The sequence below is a fragment of the Limulus polyphemus genome, unplaced genomic scaffold (genome assembly GCF_000517525.1).
Source record: "Limulus polyphemus unplaced genomic scaffold, Limulus_polyphemus-2.1.2 Scaffold322, whole genome shotgun sequence".
Lineage (NCBI taxonomy): Eukaryota > Metazoa > Arthropoda > Merostomata > Xiphosura > Limulidae > Limulus > Limulus polyphemus.
In genome coordinates this window covers 681109-694994 of record NW_013665932.1, presented here as the reverse complement: position 1 = coordinate 694994, position 13886 = coordinate 681109, and the positions used below count along the sequence as shown (strand labels likewise).

At 33.5% G+C, this 13886-nt stretch overlaps 1 protein-coding gene across 1 annotated transcript in view; it reads left to right on the top strand.

Annotated features, from left to right (window-relative positions):
- The window catches only part of LOC106457373 (very low-density lipoprotein receptor-like), a 14835-nt gene extending 1192 nt beyond the window's left edge, over nucleotides 1–13643 (top strand). The window contains exons 2-9 of the mRNA XM_013916783.2: nucleotides 4726–4793; nucleotides 5439–5599; nucleotides 7475–7537; nucleotides 8708–9049; nucleotides 10121–10300; nucleotides 10444–10551; nucleotides 12455–12571; nucleotides 12802–13643. Of these exons, the coding sequence (XP_013772237.2) occupies nucleotides 4726–4793; nucleotides 5439–5599; nucleotides 7475–7537; nucleotides 8708–9049; nucleotides 10121–10300; nucleotides 10444–10551; nucleotides 12455–12571; nucleotides 12802–13055 (1293 nt within the window). The 3' untranslated portion in view covers nucleotides 13056–13643. The remainder of the gene's footprint in view (nucleotides 1–4725; nucleotides 4794–5438; nucleotides 5600–7474; nucleotides 7538–8707; nucleotides 9050–10120; nucleotides 10301–10443; nucleotides 10552–12454; nucleotides 12572–12801) is intronic.
- The last annotated feature ends 243 nt before the right edge of the window (nucleotides 13644–13886 follow it).

Genomic DNA, 13886 nt, shown 5'->3' with positions numbered 1-13886 from the left:
GTCACATTATAACGCCCCACGGCTAAAAGGGTGAGCATATTTGGTATGATGGAGATTCGAACCCGCGACCCGCCCTCTGCATCATATTGCTGGAGGTGGCATATTGGAGGTCAGGAGGAGGAGACGGAGTAGAGGAGTGTACAGAAAAAAGAAATGGTGGCAAGAAAATGTCTGTGTATATCTATATATAATGTGCGGGCAGCATTTTAAGTGTTTGCATATATTTAAGAATCACCTTTGACCTGCCCTGACCAGAAGCGTACAGTAGGAAATAACTGACCAAAAAATCTACGTAGGTATTTTAAATCGAACTCTACCGTTTTTATGTTCTAAGTAAAAGAATATAATTGCTACCATTTTTTTCATTGATTTTTAGCTCTTATTTTTTTTATTAGAATCATATTACAGAATGCATTCTGTAGGGCAGTGTTTTCCAAACTTTAAATATCGCCTCCCTAACTCAGAAACTTTTCTGTTGCGACCCCCCATTCACATTAAAATAATTTTCTCAAGTGAGGACAGTAAAATCAACATTTTTTGTACCTCTTTTTCATAACTTTTTTAATGAAAAAAATGCTTGTAAGGGAGTGAGCAAATGTGAGAGCCAAAAAAAAAAAGCAAAGTGATAGTTTTGTTAAGTTATCGTCGTCTCCAACTCTTCTGTTTCTTCCGTCGTCCGCCCAGCCACCAGTACACGCCCCCTCCCCCAGAGGGCACCCACAGTTCGGAAAACACTGGTCTATGGAATTCGACCAACCGTTCGAACCACGTCACCCAGTGTCTACATTTCGAAAGTGTTCAGATTAGAAAAGGTTCCATTTTTTAAATATACAGAGTAGTTGTACACAAAGAGAATGTAATCAAATACATTGAACGATTTAAACACGGAAGTGAAGACTTTAGCCTAATTAAAGATAATATTAAAAACTCAGCCCAGAGACGATTTATTATTACCCCTGCTATCGAAAGTGGACGGACGTTATGTTTTCACCCCTGGATGTGTTTGTCAGCAAGGTTTCTCGAAAACGGCTGAATGGATTTGGACGAAAATTTGTACAATTGGACTATGTCCCCATTTAGAAGTGATTAGTTTTTGTAGGGTCAAGGCCAAAGATCAAGGTCACGAAAAAATTCCCTGTCTGTTAGCCTGGTGACCGAGTTTTCACACTATTTTTGCCCTATAACTCAATCAAAAATGATCGGTATTTGATCAAACTTGATAAACGCATCATTCCCTCATTGTCCTGTCCCAGATTTTCCGTGTCCGTTAATAATGACGTAAATACGGACACATTTTCGTATGCGCTCCATTGAACACACCTCTATTCACTTATTTGTTTATCAATTAATATCTCATGAAATGACAATTTTCAAAACGCCCTCTTGCCTAAATTTCAAATAAAATACGAACGAAAACATTCAGATAGATAAAGAAAGTAGACGAAAATGTGTTACCAAAAAAAAAAAGAAATCCAATTTTTTATTATCTGCAAAAAATAATCAAGGGTACCATAAACCACCAACAAATAAATAAACGAATGAAAAGCACCCTGCCTACGTGACGGCTGCCGCGCATATATCGTCAGCCGTTCAGATTATCATATTTCCTGCTTTGCCCATTAAGAAACTTCCTGGTGAAATGAGATCGCTTCTGTTTTGTAACTTACACCTGTCCATAAAACACGAGTAACAGTACATAATATACTGGGTAGATATCAGATAACTGGCTAACAAAAAAAAGTCACTTATTTCCGCGTAACCTCGCGTGATTGTATTCGCTTTTGAAACTGTATTTACAATAGTGTTTTCTGAACAATAGGAGAGTTCTCAGTAAAGTCGATATCAAGGGCATACAGCGCGTGCCTCTTGTGAACTGTTTTGTCAGAAATGATTAATGTTTTAATACGTTGTATTCGTTCTTTACTTGAATTCTTATTTATTGTTGTATTCTCTATGGCCTGTCCGTTCTGTAGATGTCTTAATTCGATTTCTACGGACTTTCTCCATTCTTTAAATGTGTAATTATATTTCATATACAGATTGCATTCGTTCTCTGTGTCCATCATTAAACTGTGTTCGTTCGATGTAGTGTTATATTCTATATACAGATTGTGACCGTTCTTTAGATGTATTGTTACATTCTGTAAACAGATTGTGAGCGTTCTTTAGATGTATTGTTACATTCTGCATATAGATTGTGATAGTTCTTTAGTTGTGTTGTTAACTTCTGTATACAGATTGTGACCGTTCTTTAGTTGTATTGTTAACATTCTGTGTACAGATTGTGACCGTTCTTTAGCTGTATTGTTACATTCTGCATATAGATTGTGATAGTTCTTTAGTTGTGTTGTTAACTTCTGTATACAGATTGCATTCGTTCTCTGTGTCCATCATTAAACTGTGTTCGTTCGATGTAGTGTTATATTCTATATACAGATTGTGACCGTTATTGAGTTGAATTGTAACATTCTGTAAACAGATTGTGAGCGTTCTTTAGATGTATTGTTACATTCTATATACAGATTGTGATCGTTCTTTATTGTGTTGTTAACTTCTGTATACAGATTGTGACCGTTCTTTAGTTGTATTGTTAACTTCTGTGTACAGATTGTGACCGTTCTTTATTTGTATTGTTACATTCTGTAGACAGATTTTGAGCGTTCTTTAGCTGTATTTTTACATTTTTACAGATTGTGACCGTTCTTTAGTTATGTTGTTACATTCTGTGTACAGATTGTGACCGTTCTTTAGATGTATTGTTACATTCTATATACAGATTGTGATCATATTTTAGTTGTGTTGTTCACTTCTGTGTGCAGATTGTGACCACTCTTTCGTTGTATTGTTACATTCTATATACAGATTGTGATCGTTCTTTAGTTGTGTTATTAACTTCTGTATACAGATTGTGACCGTTCTTTATTTGTATTGTTACATTCTATATACAGATTGTGACCGTTCTTTAGTTGTATTGTTAACTTCTGTATACAGATTGTGACCGTTCTTTATTTGTATTGTTAACTTCTGTATACAGATTGTGACCGTTCTTTATTTGTATTGTTACATTCTCTGTTGGTTGCATCAGTTATTTAGGTGTATAATATTGTTACGTCTCCGTTCGTTAGTTAATTTTCCGTAAAAATTCTTTCCGAAGAAACTTTACCGATACAAGTCCTTTCTTAAATAAAACTGGTTTATTCTTTCTGAATACAACTTTGCGATACACTTAATTTCAACAGTCGCGCTATAAAAAACGCTATAATTCACAACGAACGTCTCACGTGCTCAACAATATACTCTCTCCGCTGTTCAATTACACATTACCTTACGTTGCTTCTTGGCCGGTCTTATATATACAAGACTATCCCAATCTAGTAGTCTTCCGACATTTCATGAAGGTTCGAGAAGGAAGTGGCGTGTTACAAGCGTCACGTGACCTGCGTTGTCGTAACAATGTGTTATATAATTTATACATTATGAGGTTGAGATATTTTGAAGAGAAGTTAACTTTAAAGCGAAAACTTTTACTCGGATGTAATATGCATCTGTGTGTATTGTTTTTTTTTTCTTTGCTTGCAAGTTTTAAACATATTGCCACTAAACATGAATATGAACAAATACTTCATATAATTACCCTGTGGTTACTCTTAAAGGGAGCGATGCTGAGAATTCCGACGCCAGGGAATGAGTTCAACAATTCTTGCTATTGGTCAATTTCTTAATAAGTAAATACATGTTTTCCTTAAAACCTTTTTTTCCATGATAGAGAAACAATCAGAGTATTGTTATGTGGAGCATTTGAATTTCTTGCTTTTCCTGTATTAAGAATTATAATGTTGGTATATAAATAGTGTTATACTATTAAAGGAGGAAAAAAATTCAGAATTCATAACAACACAAATATAGTAACGATGTGATATTTTTCGACAGCACTTATTTTTCCTAAGAGCGAGGAGGTAGATCCTCAGGATAACAGGAGATTCGACAAGATATTTACTACGAAGTAATTCTATGTTCTGTGACTAACAACTCGTGAGATAAAAAAGAGAGACTGAACACAAACGTAAAATCACAATATGCAATCTTTATTGAAATACAAACACAGTGGAGATTTACTATACTTTTTACTGTGGACAGTCGCTTTAACTGGAGAGTTAGGCTTTAAGTGGTCCATGGTGTTGTAGATCGGCTAACTCAGATGTGATCGTATTAGACTAACGCTGTTGAGGTTCTATTCCAGGTTAAATAAATCTCATGTTACTTACTTAACACGTTAACGTCAGATTTACCTAGAGCGACTAGTGTTATCTACGTGACTGGTCAATCTCAATGACATATAAGGAAAACCATAATTTCAAGAGACAGCCTGACTGCCAGTGAAAAAAACAACTGTAACTTCACATACTACAACTGACCTTGCAGCTACCTTTAGCATAGAAGATAAAAGGTGACTGCTTCAGAAAATAGGCAGCTTGAGCAAAAGTAACTTAATGACCTTCTCAACCAAAGTGTTATGTCGAAACTGTATATATCTGCATAAATGACAAACTTAGAAAACATCATATATAAATACAATGAGGTAGAAAATACACAGCGTGTTTATATACCACAATTTTATTATGGAAACCATGTTTTTTCCTAATCCTTTCTTCAAAGAAACTATGAAATTATGTTTCTGAAATACCATTTTAAATTTTTATACAGATATTGTACTTTCTATTTCAGCTGGAAGAGTTATTCTTTATGAGCCCTTTAGTTCGAGATTACAATGCGACAGAAATTATAGGATTCAGGTAAAAGTCGCGTTTTATCTTTCATTGTGTTAAGATTAACGAAAATGCTTATGGTAAAAAATCAAGTGCTTATAATGATTTCTTTTCAGGCACACTATGCTACCTTATTAATAGTAAAAACGAAAAAAATTTTGGTACAATGAAAGATAAAATCTTTATTAGATATTTCAGCCAACTAGTTTCGGTAACATGGTTACCATTATTGGGGCTAATTTTGATGATGGTAACCGTGTTATCAAAACTACTCGACTGAAAAATATAATAAGGACTTTATCTTTCATTGTGTCAAGAAACGTCGATTTTGTTTTTACTCTTAATCAAATAATTGTTAGTAAAAATACAATATGTAGATCATATCAATACCTTGATTGGAAGTACTGTGAATAATAAGTTCAAAATAAATATTCTAATCAATTGATTGGCTAAATGGTCGAAAAGTCTTTCCTTTAAGTACTAAAAAAATAAAGACTATTTTACCATACGATTTATACATCATTAAATATATTATTGAATAATATACCCCTCTACCATATTTTTCAACAATAAAGTACATAAAGCTCCTTTAAGTTTTGTTTTAGTTTTTAATTCTTAACACAGATGGTGCTCTATCAGGTTTATTATTATCATTTATTTTCGTTTGCACAGGAAAGGAAGTGTAATAGTGGAATGCAGAATCTTTCTGAACCGTCCCTTCACCAGGGCAGCAGAGCAAGTGGGACTAACCTTTGTTCAAATATTGGAGAAAGGGCATGGCATGCTGCCAACAGGATCACTTCATGTTGATATTACATCTATTACATTTGCTGGTAGGTAAGGTATAGACATCTATAGAAATACAAATAAAAATAAAGTAGATAAATAAATGCGGGAACGAATGGGCGGATGAAAGTCTTTAGAGAATAATAGAAAATATTTGGATTTTTAATCCATTTAGATTTGTTGATTAAGAAAGACCTAACGTCAAAATGGCAAGTAGCTATTGTAAAATATTACAACAACATAAAATTATATAAACATCTTCGTATATTAGTAGGTGATTTGGTTGAAACGCTGTTCATTTTCTTTCTTTACGTAGTTGTTCCAACTTATTAAAGTTATGTTTTATTTTAACATTAAAAACAAATACCTTTATTCATATGTTGAGTTTTTCTCTTAAATTTAATAATAAATATTTACGTGACATTGCATTTAGCGTTTTAATTTACCTGTTCATTTTACTCACGTGGAAATAATAATAACAAAAAAGATCAATACTGCATGTGTTTGGAAATGATTCATATATATATAAATATATATATAGTTTCCTTATGGGAATTTCCTTATGTTTTGTTGACAAAATTTAGCACAAAGTTATTCACGAAAATGCTTTCTAAATCATTTTAAAGGAGGGCATTTTAGAACATTATAAATGTATTTTTAAATAGTTATTATGTTTGTTTGTTTGTAATTATGCACAAAGCTACACAAGGGCTATCTGTGCTCTGCCCACCACGGGTATCGAAACCCGGTTTCTAGCGTTTTAAGTCCGCAGACATACCGCTGTGCCACTGGGGGGCAGTTATTATGTAAAACGTAATGTTTTCAGAGTCTTAATGAATTGTCTAATTCTATAATTTTTTTATTTTATTTTTTACGTTTCGAACGAGAATATTTTTTTCCATGAACAAAAAGATTGTAAGAAGTTAGTATCTGATGTAACAACATCTAAGCTGATAAACAATTATTTATATGTACGGTGTTTTGAGTTGTTTTTTACTCACCATGGTAAGCCTTTATTTACATAGGGTTTGAAGAATATGCAGCATTGATAATTTGATTTTTTTTTCTGAATAATTCAATATGCAAAGTTTTTAAAATACTAAAAATAAACATGAAACTAAAACTTTCGATTTTTCCCGAAATTGGTATGAAGTGATATGGTGGTGAATCGAATGATAGGTTGGATATTTATTTTTAGGTATCACTAACTTTTTGTATCATGAATGCGTAAAAATTTGGCTAATGCATTTCGTACAACATTTGATCTGTACATTATCTTAAAACATCACAACTTCCAAAACTTATTTAGTTATTAATTTAATGTTTAGATTATAATCTACTGACGAAGTAAAATTTATCTCTATTGGTCGCCATATACTTTGAGGAACTTTAAGAGGTTATTACTGTTAGGCCTACAAAATGTAGTGAATTATCACTTTACTCGTTGGATTGTTCATACATTTTAACGAGTCCAAATACTTTTGGTCAATCCATAACGGACCTAAAACCATAGGTGTGTAGACCTAAAGTTAGTATTTCAAATATCTTTTATCTAACATAAAGCACCTCTGAGGAGGCTTTAGGCTGCTGGGAAGTTCGTTGAAATATGCTCAAGGTAGTAGATAAAATGTTATTTTTATACACGTTTAGTCTAAAATGTATAATAAACTAGTTAAGAGAAAAAGTCTTTTGTAATCTTACATTTCATCAAAAATTTAGGGCTAAAAAGTTCCGATATTTAAACTAGGCATTTTATGCAATAACATTTACTAGATTGTGCTTTCAGATTTAGCTCGTGTTTGCTTTAAATTTTAACAACTAAAAATTATATTTTTGCTTTGTTTTATATAAAAATAATCTAATACAATAACTCCTGTTTCCAATCTTCGATATTGTCACTATGACTTGTAATTTATTCGCAGGACTACAAGGAGTGTTAACGCCACCTGTCGACCTGAAACCAATAACCCCACCTCCATCAGATGGTGAGAATATGTACACTGATAGTTGTATATCTGTGTAACAGGTTTTCCAATTATATGCAATTATTCCCCTAAAAAAATAAAGCTAAACAAAATGAACAATATTCTGTGACATTTCTGATTTCTCTGTATACATGAAAAATTTAATTCACAAAAAAAACTTCGTTATCTTATATTTTGTATTTCAATTAGAAATTCGTCAATAATCTGATGATGTCCAGAGGCTTATTTTAGTATTGATATTTCTGGTTATCTTAACAATCTTACTTGAATATGCTAATCTTCACACCCATATTTTAGTATTGATATTTCTGGTTTATCTTAACATTTATACTTGAATATGCTAATCTTCACACTCTTATTTTAGTATTGATATTTCTGGTTATCTTAACATTTATACTTGAATATGCTAATCTTCACGCCTGTATTTTAGTATTGATATTTCTGGTTTATCTTAACAGCCTCACTTGAATATGCTAATCTTCACACCCTTATTCTAGTATTGATATTTCTAGTTTTCTTAACAGTCGTAATTGAATATGCTAATCTTCACGCCCTTATTTTAGCATTGATATTTCTGGTTTATCTTAACATTTATACTTAAATATGCTAATCTTCACACCCTTATTTTAGTATTGATATTTCTGGTTATCTTAACAGTCTTACTTGAATATGCTAATCTTCACGCCCATATTTTAGTATTGATATTTCTGGTTTATCTTAACAGCCTCACTTGAATATCCTAATCTTCACACCCTTATTTTAGTATGCTAACATGCTATTTACCACTAGTGGTTTTCTCAGGATTATTTTGCTTTAATTTTTTTTTCGGGCAAAATTAACATATTAAATAAGATTTGTTTGTTTATTTGAAGTTAAGCACAAAGCTACACAGTGGGTTATTTGTGCTCTGCCCACCACGGGTATCGAAACCCGGTTTCTAGCGTTGTATGTTCGCAGACATACCGCTGTGCCACTGGGGGGCTGTGTTACATAAGTATTCACCATCTTGTTTTAATTTTAATACTGTATCACAGTTTTATTTTAGTGTTAAGCAAATGTTTTCAACTGGCAAATGATTGTTGAAGGTGGAAATATTTGTTTTAAGAAAATGTATTACATAATTATATATTAAATGTGATATTTATCGTGATTTACTGTTTTATATTTTAGCTGCGTGGTCACCTTGGGGTCAGTGGTCTTCGTGTAACGACTTAGAGGGCAAATGTGACTCCAACAGAATCCACAGTAGATCTCGAGACTGCAGGACAGAGTTAGGTCACGGAATAAGATTACTTAACAACGACCCATGCAGGCGAAAAGGTGGTCACGAGATTGAAATAATAGACTGTGTATGTTTCATTACTGAGTCGTCTCCGTCGTCTAGCTCCTCTCCGACTCTGTCTTCAATCAAATCATCTTCGCCGAGTGAGCCTCGTAATATACAAAACGTGACGACGCAAGAAGCCATATCAGCAAACGAAGTCGTTGGTGAGTCGACGTCAGAATCAACAGGTAAGTTGAAACATACCATCTCATCCTCAGCCACATTTCTGTCACTAATACCATTGTCTTCGGTAAGTTTTTCAACCATGCGTTTCTTTCAACTATAAACAGTACTATAGATAGGTATGACATACGCGTTTTTAATATGAAGAAAAGGTTTATCATTGAGAATGTTGCCTCTTCGTTAATACAAAGGATAAAATGGCTAGCATCGGTGCCCTCTTCCTAATGCAAAAGTGTAAAAAACTGGCAAAGATCGCAAAGTAAGTGACCTCTAGTTCATATGTGTGTGTGTATAAAGCTATAGATTGTCTAGATTTGGTAAACGTTTCTGGAATCCGGTTAGGGCCAATTATCACTCGTCTCAAGCAATTCATTTTCTACAAAATTCGCGCGTTTTTTTCATATGGTTAAAGTCTGTAGTGACTTCGAGTAGGTTATCTCTGCCAGTAACAATTTTCTTTTAAGCGTGAGTCTTTTAAAAATTTTGATTTTGGTGACGTTGCTATAAAAATATTCTTCTTGTTTTCACTATACGCGTTGATAAGAGACAAGAGGGAATCCTCAATACCCGCAGCACTTGAAACTCTTTTAGGCGGGATTAGAGTAAATTAATCTATCAGACCTTTTATTCCCCTCTTTTTATTAGCTATATTTTTGTGCGCCAGCAATACCAAGCGTGGGGCGCGCGTATACCCGATTCGATTTTATTACTCATCAGGATCTCTACTAGCCTACTCTCAAACTGAATATTTTTAGGCAGGATTGAAATAAATTTAAGACGTTGAAGAAGTGAAATAATATTGGTACGCTTGTCACATGTTGTATCGATTATGAGTATTCTTATTGTTCTTTTTAAAACGCAATGTTTTTTATATTATTTATATATTTCGTTTATTTTTGCTCCTGACAAATAAATGTAGCCAATTCGAAAGCTTAGAATTACATAAAGGTATATATATGTGTGTATATATATATATATATATTAATAGCAAGTACACAAAACTAAGTTTTTCTTTATACCTATACATGTGTATGGTTTGGATGAAAAAAAGCATTTAATATTTAATTTTTACACAGGTGGACCGTGTAGTCACTGCCAACATGGAATTTGTATAATTTCTGTTGGAGTGCTGGCCCCTCGGTGTGTAGCCTCTATTGACCCACAGGACCCTAGAGGGTGTGGTGGATGGTGTACTGGGTCCCACGAAATTTGTCGTCAGCTTGATGACCACTTGTATCAGTGTGTAGACGTTTCTGGTACGTTCATTATATTTCAAATTTTGGTTTCATTCGCGAGCTCCTGTAAGGTAGAAGATGTTGAGATCTACCAGATAAAATGTGTGAACTTAGATATAAAATAAGGAATTTTGATACATATCTTTTTCTTTTTTTTTTCGCAGAATGTCATTCTGAAGAGTGGCGTTGTGGTGACGGATTATGTGTTCCAGCCAAAAGACGGTGCGATGGCCATTTCAATTGCTATGACATGACTGACGAGGCTAACTGTGGTAAGCTTTAACTGTCTTAGATTCGGTATACTATACATGTAGAGATGGCCAAGGTACTCAATAGGCATAATGCAAATATGCACGCTAAAAAATCAACAATGACAGAGTTTTATTTTAAAACGTGATTGCCACTCACTTTAATTTGTTTTTCTACCCAACAAGCCCTAATTCAAGGCAAGAAAACATCGCTAAGATACCAAACCAGAAAGTGACCAACCCAACCAAATTGTTCATCTTTCTTCTTGTTGTTTCAGTCGAGATAACTCTACAACTACTTTATCATTAACGTCAGTTTAAGCATAAATCCACTCTATGTGTTTTTGGGCAGTGCACGATGTCATCGCTTAGTCGTAATAACTAGTAGGAATTTCTAAAAAATCGTAATTCTAGTGTAAGCGGTGTTATTATTATCCCTTGAAGTTAGCTTTTTTACAGAAATCTGGTGTTTCTTTAAAAAAGCTTGAGTACAGGGTGAAACAGGAATAACCAGCCAATAATAGATAAACATTAGATGAATGTAACATGTAGAATACTGAATGCTTTGTACACTATACAATCGGTGTCATAAGGGAGCCACCCCTTGTATTATGTATGAAGTGAAGGAGTAAAAAAAAAAATCAATACATATAATATTAAATTTTATTACACAAATTCATAGAATACACATTCAGGGGAAAAACATCACAAAACAAGTAACAAAAACATTTTGTAAATGTAAAATGATGTAGGGATGGTAGCGCCAATACAAGAATATAAGGATGATGAAGTTATACATAAATCATCCGTACATAACTTCCAATATTAAAATGTAATGTTACACTGTAAAATGCACGAGTACAAAATGGTTACGAGGTCGGTCGAATTGATCGACCTGGTAACGTAACTATGTGATAGTCTGTAATAATCAAAACATGTTTTGATTCAACTTGGTTTTCCTTGTACGTATGTCTTAGGCTTTTAGTTACACTACATTGATGACTATCCTGACATGACTATGATATTATGATGAATAAATTACATACCGACAGTTAGGAATATATATAACTTCCAACTTCATTAATATTAAAGTCAAGTATGCATTTAAACTGTAACATTAAATTTTAATATTAAAAGTCATGTAGGAATGATTTATGTATAACTGTATCATCCATATATTATTGTTTGCATTCTTTTTGGCACTACCATTCCTACATCATTTTACATTTACAAAATTATTTTTATTGCTGGTATCCAGTGGAATGAAATAGTGATTATCAAAGTATATTTATTATTTCTTAACACTGTGATACAACTTCATTTGCGCCATTTTAAATTGTACTGATTACACACAAACACACACCAAATTTATAAACACCTAGTAGTGGAAAACTCTGTTTTTGTAATATATACGTTAAACACTTGTGTATTTCAGTTGATTTTCCACAAACAAATGACACCTCAGTGGTGAAATGAATGTAAGACTGTGAAGAAGTGAAATAATATTGGTACGTAAGACTGTGAAGAAGTGACATAATATTGGTACGTTTGTCATTAATATTGTACGTTTGAGTATTCTTATTATGTTTTTTAATGTGCACCTTTTTTTTATATATTGTCTGTGTTTGCTTCTTAAAAATAAATGTAGCCAGTTTGCAAACTTAGAATATATATGTGCAGTGGCGTAAGTATGCCTTCGCAGCCTTCTCAATTGCTGGGGGAGGCAAGCCAAAAGGGAACCCGATTCAGCCAGAATCATAACTACAATTATAGGGAAATAAATGTAGAGGGCCCAATTACTTTTTACGCTACTGTACTTTAGTAAGGAAGCACATTATGCTGATATAATAAGAGGTAGGCAAACAACGACTTATTACGTCACTGTATTAGTGTATATGTGAACGGTGACTTTTTTATTATTATTTAGATTGCAAGGAAGATGAGTTCCACTGTGGGAACGACACTTCCTGTTTGCCAGTTACCAGGAGATGCAATGGTTATATAGACTGTTGGGATGGTAGTGACGAAGCCAATTGTACTACAAGTAAGAATTATGATTGGCTTAAACTGAATAACTCATATCAATCTGACACTTTAAATATTTTGCTAGTTTGTTTATCGAATTAATCTATGTGTATCGAATACTGTTTCGAATATTATGTGATAAATACTAAATTACTGTTTATTTACTTATATATTCTTCAGTGTGTCTTGGATTTAAGTTGATCTGTGATAATTCAGTGGTAAATATTTATTTATTTTTATATTCTTCAGTGTGCCCTAGTTCCCAGTTTACCTGCAATAACGGCCAGTGCATCCCTAACGATTACTTTTGTGACAGCTACTATGACTGTAACGATCTGAGTGATGAACCGGAGCTGTGTCGTGCGTCATGCTTAACTCATCAACAACAATGTCAGAACGGTCGTTGTGTTAACCACGAATCATGGTGTGATGGCGTTGACAATTGTGGTGACAACAGTGACGAACAAAATTGCCCACTAAGTACTACAATAACAGAAGAGTGAGCATGATGGTAAACATTATTCTGCTCGACAGGAGTACTTTTTTTTTGTTTTCACTTCTTTGTACAGAAGTCTACCACTTATTTTATTGGACTCTTCCTCTACCGGAATACTTTGACATCTTTTCCTCGCAGACTTCAGAAGAATTATGACGACGTCCACTGTTAAGTACTAGTACAATAAATGTCAAAGGGAATCTCCTCTCTACCAATTATAACTGTTTTCAAAATTATGCATAAATACAGACAAGAATGAAACTTAACAGATTACGATTCACCGATTAAAGATTAAAATTTACGTGGAAAAAAATAATTACTTTCTATGTATTGCTGCGATCAGTCAAATAGGAAGAGCTGTATGTGATATGGTAAAATGGACAATATTTCTTATCCACGAAGAAATAAACAAGTTATTCAAGGCTAAAAAATAATAATAATACATTTTTCATCATCCTCGCCGTCTTAACGAATGAAGTTACGACCATCCGTTATTTTGACCACCACCGTGCGTTTTTTGTTCTCCCTCTACCGGCATAAATATTTTTTCTTTTGGCAAGGCTGGGTAGAGACAAAAAAAAAAAAAAAAAAGAAATGCAGTCAAGGATATTGACTCTGAAAAAATTGTGTCATGCACACTGAACTTCGACCTCCTTGTCATATAAATCGTACTTTGAGTTTGTTTGTGGTTGTTTTTTGTCGAGTATAGTAAATCTCAGTCTACTTTCCGTGGCTGTATGCAGTGAAATAGTTTTGTCCGTGAAAGTGTAAGAACGTAAAATGACACAGGTTAACGTATATGCGAGATTACAGGGGAAAGAGGAGTATCTTCCTCCAC